Raw genomic sequence first — 21695 nt, forward strand, 5'->3', positions numbered from 1 at the left:
CCAACGGACCCCCACGCCAGCGCGGTGGGGGGGGGGGCCGAACAGGAACCGAGACCCTCCCGCTGGGGCCCCCAGGAGCCCCCCTCGAGGGCCACCGCAGCCACCTCTCTCCCCGAGCCTAGCACGAAGGGTGGGCCCGGCCCGACCCGGACCACGGCCACCAGTGACCTGCTATGGCTGCCAACAAACCGGACACTTTGCCAGCGACCCGGCCTGCCCTCTGAACCGAAGAAACGGGGCCGGCGGGCCCCCGCCCCGGCAGCTGACAGCCGCCGCCTTGGGGGGAGGAGAAGAGGAAGAAGAGGCCCTCGACCGAGAGAACACTGAGTGGGAGCCGGCAGCCATGTCCCTGGTCTGCCTGGGTAGCCGGGAGATGGTACCCTGCACCCCCATCCCAACCAACACCCAGAAGTACCGGCAGCAGGTCACGGTCAACGGACAACGGGCCGAAGCCCTTCGCGACACCGGCGCCAGTATCACCGCTGTCCGCTGCCACCTGGTGACCCCTGAACAGATTCTACCGAATGTGATGTGCCCTGTACGGACGGCCGACAACATTGAAAGCCTATGCCAGATGGCCCTGGTCCCCTTCGAGTGGGGAGGGGTGACGGGCCTGCTGAAGGTGACAGTGCGCGACGACGCTCCGGTCGACTGCCTCCTGGGGAACGACTTGGAGAGTTCCCCCTGGGCTCAAGTAGAACGACGAGAGCACCTCCGAATGTTGGGACTGGCTGATTGGGCCTGCGCCATCACCCGGTCCATGACCGCCCAGGCCCCCCGCTCATCCTCGACCTCCGGGACCGCCCGACCCGAGGGGCTCACACCCCCTCCCGCCAGCAGCAAGGAGGAGGCGGACACCGACCCTGGGTCCAGCGAATCCTCCCCCGAAGAGATGACTTCTCCGAGCGCCCTACCAGAGCTGACGCAATGGCAACACAAAGGGGGCCCCACCCGAGAGCAGTTCCAGCAAGAGCAACAGTCCTGTCCCTCTCTCGAAGGGGTCCGACAACAGGCGACCGCGCAAGCCAACGGTGACCAGACCGGCACCCACTGGATCTACTGGGCCGAGGGCCTGTTGTACAGTGAACAGAAAGTAGCAGAACTCGGGGCCAGCCGCGTGTTGGTGGTCCCCCTCCGCTTCCGGGAGTTTCTTCTCAACCTGGCCCATGATGTGCCCCTCGCCGGACACTTGGGGCAAGACAAAACGTACAGTCGTCTGGTGACCCACTTCTACTGGCCCCGGATGCGGAGAGATGTGGACAACCACTGCCGGTCCTGCCAGACCTGCCAAGCCAGCGGAAAGACGGGGGGTCGGGTCAAGGCCCCCCTCCAGCCCTTTCCCGCCGTCAGCACCCCGTTTGAACGGGTCGGAATCGACATTGTGGGACCCCTGGACCCCCAAACCGCCCTGGGCCACCGCTTCATCCTGGTCCTCGTGGACCACGCCACCAGGTACCCGGAGGCGGTCCCGCTCAGAACCATAACGGCCCCTGTGGTAGGCCGGGCCTTGATGGGGATCTTCTCCCGAGTGGGATTCCCCAGCGAAGTGGTGAGCGACCGCGGCACGAACTTTATCTCCAGGTACATGCGGTCCCTGTGGCAACAGTGCGGGGTCACATACAAGTTCACGACCCCATATCACCCTCAGGGGAACGGACTGGTTGAGCGATTCAACCGAACATTGAAAGGGATGATCCAGGGCCTGGAAGAACCACTCAGGCGGAAATGGGATGTCCTGCTGCCCTGCCTCCTGTTTGCCTATCGGGAGGTCCCGCAGAAGTCCCTGGGGTTCAGCCCGTTTGAACTATTGTATGGACACCCGGTCCGCGGACCGCTCAGTCTGGTCAAGGAGGGCTGGGAGATGAAGCCCCGAGGCGCCCCTCCTGACGTCTACCGATACCTCCTGACCCTCCGAAACCAGACCCGCAAGTTCCGAGCCATCGCCGAAGCCAACCTCGAGGCCAGCCAGGAGGACATGAAGCGGTGGTACGATTGCAACACTTCTACTGTAGAATTCGAGCCAGGTCAGAAAGTATGGGTCATGGCCCCGGTCGAACCCGGCACCCTCCAGGACAAGTGGACCGGGCCCTTCAAGGTGGTGGAGAAGAAAAGTCCCGTCACCTACTTGGTCGATCTGGAGTCCCCCCGGAACCCCCTCCGGGTCCTACATGCTAACAGGCTAAAACCCCACTTCGCCCGGACCGAACTAAGCCTGCTGCTGGCGACCGACGAGGGGGGCGAGGACGACTCCGAGCCCTTGCCCGACCTCTTGCAATCCGACATTCACGATGGATCGATCGAAGGGGTCCAACTCGCCTCGTCCCTGACCCCGGAACAGCGCAACGACTGCCAGCGATTACTGCGGGACTACGCAGCCCTCTTCTCTCTCACCCCGGGGGTGACCCACTGGTGCGTCCACGACGTCGACACCGGGGAGAACCCCCCCATACGACACAGAGCCTACCGGGTGCCTGACCGAGTGCGGGCCTGCATCCAGGCCGAAGTAGCGAAGATGCTGGCCCTGGGGGTCATCGAGCCTTCCGACAGCCCGTGGGCCAGCCCTGTCGTCCTGGTGCCCAAGGCCGCAGCTCCCGGCCACCCCCCGGAGTTGCGATTCTGCGTGGACTACCGAGCCCTGAATGTAGTAACCAAGACGGACGCACACCCGATACCCCGGGCCGACGAACTCATCGACCGCCTAGGGGCCGCTCGCTACTTGAGCACGCTGGACCTCACCGCCGGGTACTGGCAAATCCAGCTCACCCCCGGCGTCCAAGAAAGATCCGCCTTTTCGACTCCGGATGGGCATTACCACTTTCGGGTGATGCCCTTCGGAATGAAGAACGCCCCGGCCACCTTCCAAAGACTGGTGAACAAGGTTTTGGCCGGGCTTGAGGCCTTCAGCGCGGCCTACTTAGATGACATTGCCGTGTACAGCAACCACTGGGCCGAGCACCTCCTCCACCTGAAGGCCGTCCTGGCCGCCCTCCAGCGGGCCGGGCTCACAATCAAGGCCAGCAAATGCCAAATCGGCCACGGATCCGTGACCTACCTGGGCCATCAAGTGGGGAGCGGGCAGGTGGCCCCCCTCCAAGCAAAGATAGATGCCATCCAGACCTGGGAACCCCCCACTATCCAGACCGCTGTCCGGGCCTTCCTGGGCCTCACCGGATATTACCGGCGGTTTATCCGGGACTATGGGAGCATTGTTGGCCCCCTCACAGAGTTAACGTCCAAAAAGCAGCCCAAGAAGGTACACTGGACACCCCGCTGCCAAACAGCCTTCGACACCCTCAAAACGGCCATGTGTACTACTCCGGTGCTGCAGGCCCCGGACTACCAGAAGGAGTTCGTGGTACAGACGGACGCCTCCGAGTATGGGATCGGGGCCGTCCTATCCCAAACTGACGAAAAGGGGCTCGACCGACCAGTGGCCTTCATCAGCCGGCGACTACTGCCCCGGGAGCAACGCTGGAGCACTATTGAGCGTGAGGCCTTCGCTGTGGTGTGGGCCCTCAAGAAGCTCCGGCCCTACCTCTTTGGCGCCCACTTCCGGGTCCAGACCGACCACCGGCCCTTGCAATGGTTAATGCGAATGCGGGGCGAGAACCCCAAGCTGCTGCGATGGTCCATCTCGCTACAAGGGATGGACTTTGACGTCGAACACCGGCCCGGCAATGACCACGCCAACGCCGACGGCCTGTCCCGCTTCTTCCGCCTTGACGAGGAGAATCCCCAAGGAGATGGGGGACTCTCCATGCCTTCGGCTGGGGGGGACGCCTGTTGGACCCGGCCTCGTGGCGTGGTCCTTAACCCCCTGGATTGTGGCCGTTCCCCGCCCCGGCCTTCACGGGCCACCCGTCTGAACTGCACCAAGGCCCTTCACCCGGAACTGCACGTGGTCGCATGCTCCTCATGGCTCCGCCATCTTGTTGGCATCCACGTCACCCCGTGCACCAGCCGGCGCGACCCCGCTCAACCCGGCCTCGACCCCAGCGAAGCCCCGACATCGAGGCACCACGGACTGGCCAGGGGGTGCCGCAGGAACCATTCATCGCCCCCGGCGGAGGACGGTATCGATGGGACCCCCAACTGTCCTCCCCTCTCGAGGTGTGATCGCCCTGCAACTCCCATGGGCCTGGCGCCTCTCCTGCTGGGCGTCTGGCCACCTCCACCCGGCCACTCCGCCCCCTCGGGCGCATAGGTCCGGACATCAAAGGGCTCCAGACCTATATCTGGGGCGACCCCACCACAGCTCGGCAGTTGTATCCCGGAGTCGAGAGCCCTGCTGATCGAATCGCGGCTGACCCTACGGAGAAGAACTCTTGTCGGAAACATCACGAGCCCTGCTGACTGCGTCGCGGCTCCCTCTTGTGAACCCTTTCTGAACCACCTGGAACATCGGAGCCCTGCAGACGCTGTCGCGGCCCAACCTCGCTGAAACCTTCCTCGGAGCCCTGCTGACGACGTCGCGGCTCGAGCTGAGCAGAAACCATCTTGAGAGCCCTGCTGATTGAATCGCGGCTCTCCACGAACTGTACGCCAGAGCCCTGCTGACGCCGTCGCGGCTCGACCCCTCCGAGAGCGGAGGTCCTCCAGCTTGAGGATAAGAACTGGGCCCCAGGTACCCTCGTACCACATTCCTGCCAAAGACTGTCCCGCTACCTCTACCCTTCCAAAGAGACATTGAGACTTCAGGTGGATCCATCGATTCCTTCGTGTAAATATTGAACTCGTAACCTTTTATTGATGATAAAGAATTGCTTGTCTTGAGACAACCTCCTTGAGTCCGGTGTGGTGGTGTTACTGTGCTAGTACGTGATAGGAGAAGGATCTCTCAGGAGACTTCTCGGCAGCGCTTGGCTACTTCGTGCAGTGCGAGGGCCCCCCTTGGTGGTCTCACCGACTCCTCGGGGTCCGCCTTCCAACAATATAATGCATTTGTAAGGCGGCTGACATACACAACGTTTGTGAGTGCAAATCCCATCCGCCAAACTGAAATCAGGCACACAATATTGTTGTTCCAGCTGACCATAATGATCTGCTCCTACTATTTCTACTAGTCTCTAATCACCTTTTGCCCCAAGTAACATCATAAACTCAATATTCAACCTACCTAACCCTTTGCTGTTCACTAAAGCAGGCCCAAACTCATTCAAGGTCACTTGCCCCCTACCCTGTATAAAATACAGCCACAATTGTCAAATATTGGTTGGACTTCTTGAACCACTTATTGAATTTCCGTCCTCTCAGCGTACTTTTCGTTTCCAATTCAAGAGGTAGTGAACCTCCCTCTCACAATGCTCTATCTTAGAGGGTGAGTCAGTCTACTTCTTACCTTGAATCTATAACCCGACCAAAGAGGTAAATAAATCCCCTGATCTCTGGCCTGCATTTCTGAAGTCCATTACAAAGATAAACTCAACATCTTGTGCAGCACGTCCTCGAATGTTGACGTTTTCAGAAAGACAAAATCATGGGGCATATACAACTCCTAAATGAGAAACAGCAGTTCCAGTAATATCTCTCATGTGTACACAAATTCATTCATTGCATGTTTCTAGCATAAAATCACATGGACTTAAGTTATGATTTTCAGACAGGTAGGTGAAAGTCTAACTACATGTGAAACAGGGAAACTTTGAGCAAGTGACCTTCAAAAGCATCTACACAAGAATGAGGCTTCCACAAACAGTGCAACTTTCAAAAATCATGCTTGAGGTGCTGAGATACAAACCACATCCAGCTTTGAAGTCAGGGTCTCTGGTTAATAGTCCAACAAAAATGGCTACAGGAGGTATTAGATCCCATCCAGAGGACCACGGGGAAATCAGGGGTTACTAGGCCCAATCCTGGAGGTTGAGGCCTTTTACTCCTGATGTCCCAGGGCCTGTCCTACTATAGATCCCTAGCAACTGCTCAAAGTACCCCTTCAGCACTTGACTCTGTGGTAGCACGGGTTGCGCAGGTCAAGACTTTTCAGAGGGCGGTGGAGAGGCAGACACAAGAGGGTGAACACAGGCTCACACCTCAAAATACATGCAGCAGCAGCAATAAATGGTTGTCCAGTCAATTATTACCTTTTGTGATAAAATAAGTATTTATATACTACTACAAAGTAAAATACGACATTCACAAACAATACACTGAGATCAGGGCTCTAGAGTTTCATAGGCGAATCCCTTAGTCCTTAGTCCACTTCCCTCAAGCTAGTGGTAGCAGTCATTACACATTCACTATAGGCGACATTCAGGTGAAGCCCCACTAGTAGTTCGAGTCTCAGGAGTCCAACTCTGTATTAAAGTCAAAAGTGTTGTAGCACCGGACCGATATTTATTAAGTTCTTTGTGGCCGACTGGCCAGAATCAGTCTTACCTGCAGTAGCAGGTTCAAAGTGACCAGAATCTCCGAGCACGCCCCCTAAGCGGGTGCTGGAGCTGCAGCAGCTGTCTCTGGTAAGGTCTTTGCCCATGACCCAGGAGGGCTGCAGTTGGCGGTCCTTGAGTTTCTCACTTGAAGTTATGCTGCAGCCGGGGAGGGGGGGGGGTTCTTGTTGCTCTTCTAAGCTGAGTAAGTTCATCAGCTGTTCCCACAAGGGGTGGGGGCTGAGAAGGTCCTGGAGGTGGTCCTCAGTCATGATGCAGGTCTGCTAGGGTCAACACGGGGGCCTCTCTCCTCCAATGATGATCTAGACCAGGTCACAATTCCTGATTGGTCCCAGTGGTCCACTCTAGTGTACAGGGTCACCGAATTGGTTCCAACCCACACGGGCCACAGCCCACTTGGCACTTCACAGTTGACAGTTTTTGAGGTCTCAAGCTCCCCTTGTTATTGTCCATTTCAAGACACCAAATTTGTTTTAGAGTCTGAGTCTTTGAAGTTTAGTTTGGGGGTCTGCTTCCTTTTGAGTTGTCCACTCCTCTATCCCCTCTGTCACAGCAGGAGCAACTCCAAATCTGATAGCCCCACAACAGAGGCGATGGGAGTGACAAGAAGTTCAACCCTTGGATGTCAGCCACAGTGCTATATATATATCAAAAAGTTACCCAGGCACCAGCTGTACTCTTTATTATTCTCTGATCAGCCCTATCTCCTTTCTGAGATGTGCCCAGGCCCTTACCTTGTTCCCTCTCTCTGAATCAAAGACCACTCTTTGAAGTGTACTGGAAGCCTGGCTCTCCCTTTCTCGAGTTTGTCCCACCCAGCTTACAGGAATGCAGCAATACACAAATCTGTATGGGGGGGGGGGGGATCAACTACCTCCTCATATTTTAACATTCAGCCCTGGGTCTCCCAGAATGGAACTTAGCGTCTGCCATGTATTGTACCATTCTCACAAGAATAAACAACAGGAGAAAACCGGTTAGTCCAGTTGAGACCAGGTAAATATGTTGAGCAAGGCAACAATGTCTCAACCGGTAATCATTTACGTAAGACAAGTTCAATGGATAACAAGTCAATGTCAAGCAACAGAAAATAAGGGAGACCACAATAGTTTAAAGAAGACCATAAAGAATGGTCTTTCTAGTCACCCTCCTGTTTTAATCCCCTTTATCTTTAATCCCTTGCACAGCACCAACCAAATCAAAGTAAGCCAGTCCTGATGATGACCTGAAATTGTCCAGGTCGAAACGCCGTCGACTGTTCAGCCCATCTAAAGGCATTATCATGGTTTCAAAAACCAATTAAAACCTTGTATAAATGTCCTATTGACTGTTTTTGTAACCATAATAATAATAATAATCCACATTTGTAAAGCGCGAACAATCACCCCTAAGGGTCTCTAGGCGCTGGGGGCCGTCGGGAAGATTAAGCAAGCTATTGCCCAGAGTCACATGGTGCTGGGCTAATCTGCCGTCGGCACCGGGGATCGAACCGTGACCCCCAGATTCCGGAGTCAGTCGCCCTGGCCGCGGCGCCACACCTCTTCCCTTAACCATGAGTTATTCTTGTTTTTTGCGCCATTTTCTCAGTTATCTCCCCTTTCACATGTCACTTGCGCTGTTCACCTTTTCACAAGCACCTTTGGGCGCAGTGTATTTTTGGGTTAGCACCAAAATAATGTAATGTTGTGCTGATACAACTACATTTACCTTAAAGAACCGACCATTCTTTATGGTCTTCTTTAAACTATTGTGGTCTCCCTTATTTTCTGTTGCTTGACATTGACTTGTTATTCATTGTACTTGTCTTACTTAAATGATTACTGGTTGAGACATTGTTGCCTTGTACCATTCTCAGGCATAGATACACCCAGCACATGCATATAACGGACATACGCTGCACATCACTATATCCTTCATGTATTGTACCATGCAAAGACGCACATACACATAACATACATGTACTGAACAGTGCATTATCGCTGTACTGTACTATTTACAGGCACACATATACACCCAGCACATGTACGCAACACATGCACTGCACAGCAGTACACAGAAATTCGATGTAGTTCATGGGTGAGTTAAGAACACTACAGCGGAACCTTCAATGAGTGAGCCTTTAGGCCTCAATCCAGTGACACAGGTGAAAAGGACCTGTTCACTCGTACTGATCACTAAATGGTATGCTACCACCACTGCGGTCATGCTGCTTAACTTCTGGTAAAGACAGTAGCCTTTCGCCACTATGAGCGTAGCGGTCTGGGTGCCCCTCCCGGCCCAATAAGACTGCATTTTGTGAGCCAGGCCTATCACGTGGTGGGCACAAATTATCTATATTTGAGTGGAAAAATTCAGCATTAGGGATCCAAATGCCAGTAGAGTTGGGGCAAGGGTGCAAAGTTAATTACCATGAGGACTTTTTCATCCCAAGAGCAGGTTACACACTAAAAGAGTTCTTCCCAAATGTTTTGGAACCACAACCCGATTTAAGTATGACAAACTTTAGCAACTCACTTAGCTTTAATGGACATGAAGCTGGCGATTTTGTTCATGTATCTAAAGCATCATGTGGTAGCACATTGTCATTAACAGACTGCACATTTTCCATTGTCATTTACAGATGGCATATTTTCCATTGAAATGGTCACTAAATTTGCATAGACAAACAGTTTTACTGATAAAGCTACACTGCATACAAATGATAATGTGTGGAAGCCCATTTCAGTGACTATTTAGTATTTGCATCACCAAGTAAAGTGTCTTGATTTGTTCTGATCCTTTTAAAGTCTTTGTATACATCACATCACATTTCAGAATTACAAAACAAAATGTTCTTCATTTTTGCTTTCCTAACTGCTAAATGTGTACAGTTCATTTACAGGTATTTAAATTTTGTTGTGTGTTACGAAAAATGACAGCATTCCTTTTCACAGTTCATGTGCCCCAGCAAGATTGTCATATAATTCACTTTACTTCGCTTTCTCTGACTGCAAAGTGAGAGAAGTTTGTAAACATCAGTCCCCATGTTAAACAACATCATCAGAAGAAGAATTCGGTCTTTTAAGTGCAGAAAATGTGACAAGATAAATACAGAATTTAAAGGCATCTTTAAGTATTGCTTGGACTTTTGCGACCCACCAAAACTCTGCTGACGACTCACCAGTGGGCCACGACCCGCAGTTACATAAACATAACATTAACATTAAAATCATTTTTTATTCAGATCCTACCTTGCACCCACTGCAGTAGTGCACAAGAACCATGGAGCTGCCAAATATTTATAAACAACATAAGAAGTATTGACTACTTTCTTATTAGTGTGGAGCTTTGGCCTTGACTTATAGATATGGCAATACAACCGAGAACAGAGAGTGACCATAACCCCCTATTGCTAACGTTACATCTTAAAGGTCTGGGCTGCAAATCTGATCATACTGAGATAGTGACATCTGATGTAATCATGACAAATGATATGAGAAGGGTAAAATGGTCAATGCTATTGGGAAATGCACATAACTTAGAGCTGATGAAGACAGCATTGGAAAATATGATACTAATCATTTCAGCACTAGATCCCAATGTTGACAGTAACCATGCAATTATAAAAGCCCATGAAGATCTCTTCACTAAATTAAACGTTTTTTTTACTAAGACTAAAAATACAAGGACTCAAGCTCCAAAAAAATCAGCCAAGTGGTATAACAAGGACTGTAGAGTAGCGTATAGGAATCTGTCTCATGCAATAAGGGGGAAGGAAATAGAGGGGGTCAGAAATGCAAGGATTGCATATAAAAAAGCCTAACATATAGCTAAACAGGAGTTCGACGAACTAAGATGGGAAGAACTGAAGCAAGCTAGTTCCGGGAAAGATATGCAGAAATTCTGGCACATTGTAAAATGGGGGAGTGGGGAATTCTCGCAAACCCGGCAAACAATGTTGCTCCGGAACAGTGGGTTTCTTATTTTGATGCACAATTTTCTATCCCATCAAATATATCAAAACCAAACCTTGTTTTAGTTCCTGAGACGTCACAGATTTTTGAGATGAGGGAGGTTGAAACAGCCCTGGATGCAATCCAGGCGGGAAAGGCATCCGGCCTGGACTGCATTCCTGCTGATCTATTTAAATTTGATAAAGCAAACTGGACTAAATACATCCATTTATTAGCAAATGCTATAGCAAGAGGGGCACCAATCCCAGACTCTTGACGCGGCGCCGAGATTATACCGATCTATAAAAAAGGGGACCGTACCAGCCCAAAAAAATTATAGGTCAATAAGTTTGATAGACACCATGTAAAAGATTAAGGGCCGGCTCGTGCTGAGCCGTATAATTGTCTGGATAGATGATTGCAAAGCTCTATCAACACTACAGGCTGGATTCCGCCCCCATGTTAGTACTATAGATCAAGTTTTTAGATTTATGATGATTTATTGGACCACAGTAATCCTGGCAGGAGGAACCATATATGCAGCTTTTATAGATTTAAAATCTGCATTTGATCTAGTCCCCCGTAATAAACTTTGGGAATCTCTAAACGAAGCAGGGATGCCTCCTGAACTTCTCTCTGTGATCATAAAATTGCATGAGTCTATCTATGCCCAGGTTAGGTGGGGATCCCAGGGGAACGTCACTGAACGATTCCCTGTATGCAAAGGGGTACGTCAAGGGTGTGTCTTGGCACCTACCCTTTTTTCGGTTTTTAATAATAGGGCTTTTACATTTTTTTTATCACATCCAACAGACGCTCCCTCATTAGCAGGCATTAAGATTCCACTTCTAATGTTTGCAGATAATACCCTAATTTTGTCTAAGACACAAATGAGCTTGCAACGGGCATTGGACAGATTTACGGTATTCTGCAAAGACCATGATTTAGTGGTGAATGTAGATAAAACAATATTTATGGTTTTACATAGATATAAATCAATAAAAGGAAGAGTAGTAATGGATAATGCCATTCTTGAAAAACAGACATATTTACTTACCTGGGTGTGACCTTGGGAAAAAGGCTAAACTGGAAACCACAGATTGACATATTGGCACTAAAGCATGCCCAACTCGCCGGTGCCCTTTTAAAAGAATTTCGTCTTTCACATACTAAGCCGGTAGGCCCAGCCTTAGTGATATACAATGCAAAGATCAGAGCCTCGGTACTGTATGGTGCTGAATTATGGGGCTTTGAAAATATAACATCATTAACCATGGCCCAAAATAAGTTCCTGCGAGGATTGACAGGCCTCCCACAATCCACGCCACTTAAACCTCTTACTTTAGATCTGGGTTGCACCACATTGGAGGAGTTAGCACCATATAGACCCATAGTGTACTGGAGAAGGCTCTGGACTACGCCAGAGTTACTACCATATGCGAACGCATTGAAACATGTTAAAGAAATCGACCTGGCATGCAAAATTAAATGGTTACAAAAGATAAAGAGTACACTGGCTGACATGGGTCTTAGTTATCTGTGGGAGGATCCGATGAGCAATAGGTTTCCTTAAAAAAAAAGACTATAAGGAACCTTATTGGAACATGATTAACACTAGGTCGTTGTCTTCAGTACAAAATACCTCTCTTACTGGTATTTTCTTGGAACATAAAATAGCACCGAGATTTGAAGCATACTGGAATTTTATCACGAAACCTAGTGACAGGAAATTGTTCCATCAATTTAGAGTAGGGTCATTGCCCATAAAAAACTTTACTAGAAAATGGCAAAATGAAATAGATGCCAAATGTCCCTCATGCGAATTGATGGATGAGACTATAATGCATATCTTATTTGTATGTCCTGCATATAAACGCCCGAGAAATAAATATCTAAAGCCGATTTGTTCTAATCTGGGCACAAGATCAAGTTTAACGGCCTTCCGCATTTTGAAAACAAACCTGCGGGAAGACATAGTTATTGCTATGGCTAAGTACTTGAGTTGGATGTGGGTCATTCGCAGAAATAACATCAATAAACTTGTAGAACTTGATTAGGGCCCTGTGCTACTTGACTCTGGGTTTATTATCTGTATAGTTTTTAGATAACCATCACACTCTTGCTGCTATATATATGGGTATTACATGTGCTTTATGAAATGTTTAATGCTTTTTATAAAAAATATATACTTTTAATTTCTAATTTATTTAAAGATTTTAACTTGATTTTTTATATGAATTGATATTGAATCTTGTTGCCTAGTGGTGTATGAAAAATAATGTTTTGTATTTTCATTGTGTCTTTGGTGATTGAAATTATCGAAAATAAAGACTACTTTGACTTTGACTTATAAACACACCCTTAACTGGTCATTTTATAGAGGCAATTTTCCAAACCACCTACAGATCATGAACATATGGCAACCAGATTATTTATCCTAGTTTGGAAAGGGGAAAATTAATACAGAACCTCTGGGTTATGCCCTTTCTCATGCATTAGTGACAATCTTTTGCCTGGGTTAAAATATAAAAAAACAAAGACAGACTCTTATACCCAGAATGGTGTCAATTTTACTGATCAAACACAAATGTCCTGTGGGTAAAAAAAATCTATCAATCTGATAACACAAATTCCACAGTAGATATAAAAGTATGTCAAATTAATGACACGAAGACGAGCACCCGAATTGTTCCTTGATTGTGATATATAATATCACAACATTCACATAACAACGTAAGACAGTCAATGTAAACAGCTCTTGGTGCAAAAAGGTGCTCAATACAGAAGCCTAGAACATTATATGAGGCAATCTTGCCTCAGAGACCCAATTTCTGTTGAGTATGGGATTTTATAAATAAAGAGAGAGGGACCCCTAGGCCAAAGGAGAGGGGCACCAAAAATGACCTTAGTCACAAAAGTAGGACCTCCTTGCCAATAAGAGAAATCAACACAAACCTCACAATAGCAGGGTGAGAATGGACATCAAGGATGTAATCAAAATAAGCAATATCAAAAAAGATTTATACAAATTTATTCAAGAATTCGCAAATAGTCACATATATCACACAATATAAAATGTTGCACAGATATTTGATAAAAGACTGACAGTGTCCAAAGTTTATACAAAATAAATAAAATGTTAATTAAAAGTTTTTAAAGCCCATTGGCAAATACAATCAAGTAAACAACACAATACATTAGTAAAATTGGGAGCAGAAAAAAGGACAAATTAGTCCTATTAAGACAGGGAAATCACCAAATCAAAGATTCATCAGTTGTAACCACAATGAATAATAATCAAAATATGTATGGCACAAAACCATTGTCATCACAGATTTTGTATGATTTCCTCTCATTCAAGCATCAAAGTATGGGATTTTAGCCATTCTTCCTCTTCTGTGGCAAGATAGGCAGACTGCTGAGGCGAGCCTCACCTATTAATTTTGGGCAGTGTGCGGGTGTGTATATGTTGTGTCATGTAATTGTTAGAGCTTTGGGGGATGGTTCAATGCTTTCTTCTGGTGTCTTTCACAAGCAGCACACCTGCATAAAAAGTCCAAAGAATATACATGACATAAACAGTCATGAGTAACTTTTGTCCTTTTTTCTGTAGGTTTTGAATTGGGCTTTGCCATGTCCAGCCCCAACGCCCTGGTCTGCTGGGAGGCTCAATTTGGGGACTTTCACAACACTGCCCAGTGCATCATTGACCAGTTCATCAGCACTGGCCAGGCCAAATGGGTCCGTCACAATGGGATTGTTTTACTGCTCCCTCACGGAATGGAAGGCATGGTAAGATTTTCCTCTGAGCATACTCCAAAACCTTCAGTTGTGCTCATACCCATAATAATGAAAGGGTTAGCTGTCATCAGGGGGTTATGTGAAATTAATTGTAACACTGTGGGCTTTCAAGCATCCAGGCCCTACTCCTTTTATTGAGAAGTTAAGATCTCTAGGTTATGATACTTTATAACTTCCAATTCAGTTTGTCAAGCCTTAAAGCTGTGGTTTGACTCAGGCACTGACTTTTAGAAAAGAACTGTTGTTAGAGAAAGTAACTTTACAAATTGGGCTGAAATAGAATGTTTAAAGTGACAGTACCTTTATATAATGAATGATGCTGCCAGTGCTTAAGCAACCAGGAATGTTTTCCAAGACCAAAACATGAAAATTGTACTTGAGTGTCTCGTTAAGTTGAAGCATGACCATCAACATGTTGACTTGCCAATTACAGTAAGATATTTAAGAGGGTGATCCTATTAAAGTCAATTGAGAATTAACCCTTTTTGGAGGAGTATATAGGTTTGAAAAGAGGATAACCGCATTGAAGTCAATGAAGCCATTTTGTTTGTTGTCATGAGGGTAAACATGAGTGGAAAGAGTATGACACTGGAAATGAGGATGATCACACTCGTTAAAGATTAATCCTTTAGTCAGCCATACATTTTAATCCACAAATGTTCTATGTAATGTGTTTCGCTGTGTGTAATATATGGCTTTATATGCTAGAAGGTACAGCTATAGTCTGTGTGAGCCAGTCTTTCATACAGTATTCTCCTGCAAGAGCTTTCCTTTCTTGTAAGGGGCTTGGTACTTTGGAACAGTTTGGAAATCTCTGCTTCCTCATACTTTAGTTTGAGAAGCCTTCTGAAAAACACAGATTTAATTGGATGGGCATATGCCCTGTTGTCTTATCTCCAGTTGTTACAAGTTCCATTTAAGTTTCAAGGCTTTGAGGCGTACATAATACTATGTAGTACACGACCTTATATTAAATTAGGTTCTGTACCTTACCATGTAAGAATACTGCGAGGCAGAGAGAGGCTTCATGATAAATGTTCAGTAGCCCCAGTGCTATCAGGTCCCTTTGCGCCCTTTTCTGTCTGAGCAGCACCTACTTCAGACCCGAGCACCTTTAAGGCCCTTCCAGAGCAGTCGGCAGACTTGATAATATAATCTTCTTGCTGCCACCATGGTCAGTCCTCTATAGCCCAGCGAGCTGACAGTAGTCACACCTGGTTTAAGGAGGTTGCACACGGTGGTGACCCTTTTGGACACAGACCTTGGTTCTGGGTGTCAGAGTGTGTGGCTGGAGGTGCCACTTATTGTCAAGTTTGGTTTGAGTGTTAGGAAGCAGTATTTTAAGACGGTCCGTGCTGAGTGCCGTTCATTGTAGGAGAGGTTGGTGATCATTACAGAGTGATGGCGCTGACTGAAATCAGGCCACACCTGTGTTGGGATCACGCCTGCGTGGCAGAGCACTGGCAGAGAATTACGTTTCCCAGTGAACAAAAGCCTCTTGTTTGCCTGTAGAGATGGTAGCCGTCTTATATTTTTGGGTATAACTTTCCTTATGGTGCTTGATAACCTTATTAGGCAATTGTGCTTCAGTGTTCCTGCAGCCGGACTTCGCTACATGGATGGTGAGTTTCAAGAGTCAAGATCTCTAGTTACTAAAGATTGGATTATGGACTTTTTATTTTACAGACAAAAATCCTTAAGTAGTTTGTGATTTGTAAACACAGTTTGAGCTACTCCTTGTTCATTTGTTTGAAATCTGAAGGCTGGGCTGTATGTTCTGCTAAGAGTTCCTGGTAAGTACAGGACACATTCCTAGCGCACATTTCGCATGTATATAAATATTAATGATTGTAATGTGCTTTTACATTATATATATATATATATCTCCTACTGGCAGTCGCCAGTAGGTAGTTATAGTTAGAATGTATCTTCAATAGGACAAGCATTTTTTGATTTGCCAATATCTTTGGCGCCATTTGACGAATCTTCGCGAAATTTTCAAAACTAATGGGGCGCTCCGGTCAGCTCCTGTCTTGAAAGTTTCAGGGTGATTGATCAAGCGGGGGCCGAGAAAAAGGGGGGTCCCAAAACACATTTTCTCTATGTTAATTTCCATAGGAATTTTGAAACAGGTTACAACGAACTGCTGAACGGAATTACACCAAATTTGGCAAAAAGGTAGCTCTTGGTTCAGAAGGCGACCGGGGGCAACCAGTATTTAATTGCCACGGGGACTGCCACCTGCCCGGGGCTTAGTTAATTGAATGTGGGGGTCATCATTAGCAAAATGCGTAGGGGGTCCTAACCCCCCACGCTGCCCCAGGGACCACCACCTCTCCGGGGCATTTTTAATTATGAAGTGGGGGGCCCCGCTGGCCCCCCGGGGACCGCCACCTTCACGGGGCTTATAATAATTATAAGGGGGGGCCTCGCAGGCCCCCCAAGTCCCGGGGACCACCACCTCCCTGCAGATTGCTTTTGCACAAGGGGAGCTGCATGTCAGCAGCTCCCCTTGTGCAAAAGCAATGCTAGCTCCTGCAGGAGGTGGGGAGCCGGCGAGGCCATGCCCCGGGGGATGGGGTCCCCGGGCCAGAAGTGGCCCAGGAGGGGGCCCACACGGCCCTCCTCCTGCGATTTAAAAAAAAAAAAGAGGCAATGCCCGGGGGGATGGTGGTCCCCGGGGCAAATAAAAGCCTCACGAGGGGTCCACGTGGTCCCCCTCCATTAAAAAATGAAAAACGTGTTTCTGGCCATGCCCTGGGGGATGGGGTCCCCGGGGCCGAAATTGGCCTCGGGAGGGGGGCCGCGCAGCCCCCTTTCCTTTTTTTTGTTTTGTTTAAAAAAAAAAAAAAAGGGCTCAGGCCATGGGGGATGGGGTCCCCAGGGCCCCAAAAATAATAAAAAGAAGGGGAGCCACACAGCCCCCCTTAAAAAAAAATATATAAAAAAACAAAGCCGGCATCTCGCAGGAGGCACTACCCCCTCCCGCCACCCCCTGGCGCATTCTAAGTTGGGGAATAAAGTCCCCTTGAATACTGAGGGTCCCTGGGGGCCAAATAGCCCACCAGGTACCTCCAGTAAGTGCCACACAGCTGGATTGCAAAGAGGTGGTCCGCGGCTACCCCCATTTTTACACCACTCTGCAAACGCGCCTTTTGGCGCACTGCTTGGGGGCGATGAGGTCCTCTTGTGTCCTGAGGACCTCAGTACAGAAGTGGACTTCATCCCCCAAGCAGCAGTGTGCCAGGAGCCACGTTTGCAGAGTGGTGTAAAAGGGGCATGGCCTTGGACCACTCTCAGCAATCCAGGTGTGTGGCGCTTACTGGAGGTACCTGGTGGGCTAGATGGCCCCCATGGACCCTCAGGAATGAAGGGGACTTAATACCCCAACTTACAACACGCTATGAGGCGCGTTTGCAGAGTGGTGGGGAAAGAGGGCGTGGCCTGTGTCCACCTCTCCGCAATCCCACTGTCTGGGGCTTACTGGAGGTAAGAGGTAGGCTAGTTGGCCCATAAAGGACCTCCAGCAGCGAAGGAGACTTCAATCCCCATCCAATATCGCGCCAGGGAGCGCGTTTGTGGAGTGGTGGGCAAAGGGGGCATGGCCTGCTATGAGAATTTAGCAGTCCTGCTCTGTGTGACTTACTGGAGGTAATAAGATGGGTAGTTGGCCCCCTAGGATGTCCTTGGGGGCCAACTACCCCACTTGTTACCTCCAGTAAGTCCAACACAGTGGGATTGCTAAAACGTCTTCGGAGGCCATGCCCACCTTTCTCCACCACTCTGCAAACTTGCCTCCTGGCAGACTACGGGTGTGGGGATGAAGTCCACTTTACACCTGAGGGACTTTGGGGGCCAAGAAGCCTTCCTGGTACCTCGTGTAAGTCCTACACAGCGGAACTCTGGAGCGCTGGTCGGAGGCCCAGCACCCTTTCTCTACCACTCTGCAAACGCATCTACTAGTTAAAGTAGAATGTTTCTGCACCTCTGACTTAGAGCTAGTTTTAATCCCCCTGCCCTAATATATACTAGGGCCTTACAGGGGAGGTCATGCCAATCACAGGGGTACCCCAACCCATAGTGTTCACTAATGTATGTAGGTGTTTTCACTGTATTCTGAGTGGCTTTTAGCATAGCACTGGCTCTAGGCCTGGTCAGTCATAGTCAGTTACCACCAGTGCCCATCAGCAAAAAGGTTGGGGGCACAGGATGACTTTGGAACAAGGCCTCTTTCAGCACCTCTGTTGGTTCTTTCTGCATATCTCTTGCTTCTTTGTGTACCTTTCTTCCTCTTTCTGAAGTTCTGTTGCCTCTTTCTGCATTTCTCTTGGTTCTTTCTGCGCCTTTCTTCCTTTTCCTGACATGTCCTACCTTTGTAGGCATAGTTAGAAATTAGCATTTAAAAAACCTTTGGAATTCACTGAAAAAACATAGGTTTCAGGGACGTTATAGTAAATTATTAGCATTTAAAAAACCTTTGTAATTCACTGAAAAAACCACAGGTTTCAGGGACGTTATAGTTAGAAATTAGCATTTAAAAAACCTTAGAAATTCACTGAAAATACCACAGGTTTCAGGGACGTTATAGTTAGTTGGACATTTCACTCGTACAAAACCAGAGAAATTTGGCCGTTATAGTTAGTTCAGCTTACTATAACTCGCGCTCCCGCAATGCACTGCTGATGACATCACATATTACATCATTCATGACATGGTCAGTGACATCACAGATGACATCTCAAATGACATCACTGATGACATCACTGATGACATCATCCATGTGATAATCTGATGCACCTCCTCACACCCTAATATAACCTTTGATACACCCACCTTAAAATACAGACTACCATTTTCGAAACCATAGATACACCAATACCAGTTACTACATACCCACTCACTGAGTCCTAGGTCTACACACACATCCACATATTCACCCATACAGTCATTCATACATGCAGTCACTCATCAATACAACACTATCATATGCACTCATACACCTATACAGACACTCACACATTGCGACTCACCCATAGAGTTAGTGACAGACCTAGTCAGTCATGCAAAAAATCAATCACACTCCCATTTACTCACCTATACAGTTGTACACAGACCACATCACTTATTCATACAGATACTAACACATACTTACTCTCTCATACAATCACTGATAGAAGCACACACTCATCCATACAGCCCCTCTCACAATTACTCACTCTCACTTATAGTTATTTATATACTCCAACACTCACATATACTGCCTTTCACATATGTAGTTACTCACACATGTACCACTGAGACATCCATTCAGTTACCAACACACCCATACACTCACTCACCCACCTATACAGTCCACCACTGATGCACTCTTGAACCCATAGACCCAGTGAATCACCCACTCGAACATCTATGCAGAGTCATACACCCCCCACTCACCCACACAGACACTCAGGCACCCATACAGATACTCTGACAACCAATCAATAACCCATATAAACACTCATTTACCTACTCACCAACCTATGCAACCGCTTACACAACAACTGACAGACTGATACAGACATAGTTTAGTTACTAACCCATGCATTCAGTAAGACACGTCTAATCACTAACTTATACAGTCACGCACCTACTAAATTATCCATTCAGACACTTATACACCCACTCATTCTTTAATACACCTTGCAATATATATATATATATATATATATTCACTGAAAAAACCATGGGTTTCACACACGTTATAGTTAGGAATTAGCATTTAAAAAACCTTAGAAATTCAATGAAAAAACCAAAGGTTTCACACATGTTATAGTTAGCTGGACATTTCACTCGTAAAAAACCAATGAAATTCCCCCGTTATAGTTAGTTCAGCTAACTATAACTCGCGCGCCCGCAATGTACTACTGATGACGTCACATATTACATCACTCATGACATGGTCAGTGACATCACTCATGACATCACTGATGACATCTCAAATGACATCACTGATGACATCATCCAGTGAATGTGTGTTTTTCTGAAAATTAAATATGTTTTATATATGTATATCTCAAGGTCGATGGAAGAATCAATGGGTATATAAGTGTCTAAATGGATGATTTGTTTTTGAAAAATTGATTGTATTTCTGACTGATTAAGTGTATCTTATTGAATACATGGCTTACTGAGTAATGTTTAAATATGTAAATATCTGTATCAGTCTCTCACTTTGTGTATAAGTGGCTGCATGGGTTGGTGAGTAGCTACATGAGTGTCTATAGAGGTTATTAGTTGGTTTTTTGAGTATCACTATGAGTGTCTGAGTGTCTGTATGGTTCGGTGGGGGGTATTATGTAGTGCATAGGTGCATGAATGAGTGACTCACTCTTTGTATGTGTTGAAGACAGCATGTGTGCAGGACTGTATGGGTGGATGACTGTATGCATGGATGTGTTAGTGAGTGAATGACTGTCTCAATAGTGTCTTTATGAGTAACTACATATGTTTTAAACTAGTATATGTGACTATTGGTGTATATAAGTGAGTATATGTGAGAGTGAGAGATTGAAAGAGTTCCTGTATGAATAAGTATGTGTTTCTATAAGTGATTGTTAAAAAGACTAAGTATGTGTAAGTTTCTGTTAAAGTAAGTGTGCTGGTGTGTGTATAACTGTATATGCAAGTAAATTGATGTTTGTTTCTTTATTAGCATGAGTGACTATGTGTGTGAGTACCTCTATGGATGAGTAGCATTGTGTAACAGGATGTATACGTGTATGAGTACATATGATGAGTGAGTACATGTATGAGTGACTGTATAGGACTGTTGGTGGATGAGTGGATGTGTATGTTGATCTTAGAAATACTGAATAGGTTGTTGTTACTGTTATTGGTATGTCCATTGTTTTGATAATTTTAGTATCTATTTTTAAATGTGTGTATCAAAGGTTATATTAGGGTGAGAGGAGGTCTACCACTCTGTCACAAGGATGATGTTATCAGTGATGTCATTTGAGATGTCATCAGTGATGTCATGAGTGATGTCACTGACCATGTCATGAGTGATGTAATATGTGACGTCATCAGTAGTACATTGCGGGCGCGCGAGTTATAGTTAGCTGAACTAACTATAACGGGGGAATTTCATTGGTTTTTTACGAGTGAAATGTCCAGCTAACTATAACATGTGTGAAACCTTTGGTTTTTTCATTGAATTTCTAAGGTTTTTTAAATGCTAATTCCTAACTATAACGTGTGTGAAACCCATGGTTTTTTCAGTGAATTTGCAAGGTTTTTTAAATGCTAATTCCTAACTATAACGTGTGTTTAACCCATGGTTTTTTCAGTGAATTTGCAAGGTTTTTTAAATGCTAATTTTTTTTTCTTTCTTTTTTTTTTTTTACATATTTTTATTTTAATTTTCTATCCTTTTTTAAAGACTATGGTTAAATTTTTAAAATTCTATAATATGTTTTTTTTAATATATTTTATAAAATAAACGTAAAATTTATTAGCAATACATTTTTTTTTTTTTTTTTGGTACGCGTACCGTAAGCTTACGGTAAGCGTACGGTTTACGCAACGTCTGTAA

The 21695-nt window shown here is 46.6% G+C and overlaps 1 protein-coding gene across 2 annotated transcripts in view; it reads left to right on the forward strand.

The window, feature by feature from the left end:
• OGDHL (oxoglutarate dehydrogenase L) overlaps positions 1-21695 on the forward strand; it is a 713311-nt gene that overhangs the window by 525724 nt on the left and 165892 nt on the right. For both annotated transcript variants that reach the window (XM_085608435.1, XM_085608426.1), the window contains one exon: positions 13932-14110. In XM_085608435.1, the coding sequence (XP_085464561.1) occupies positions 13932-14110 (179 nt within the window). The remainder of the gene's footprint in view (positions 1-13931; positions 14111-21695) is intronic.

The sequence above is a fragment of the Triturus cristatus genome, chromosome 1_2, assembly GCF_964204655.1.
Source record: "Triturus cristatus chromosome 1_2, aTriCri1.1, whole genome shotgun sequence".
Taxonomy (NCBI): domain Eukaryota; kingdom Metazoa; phylum Chordata; class Amphibia; order Caudata; family Salamandridae; genus Triturus; species Triturus cristatus.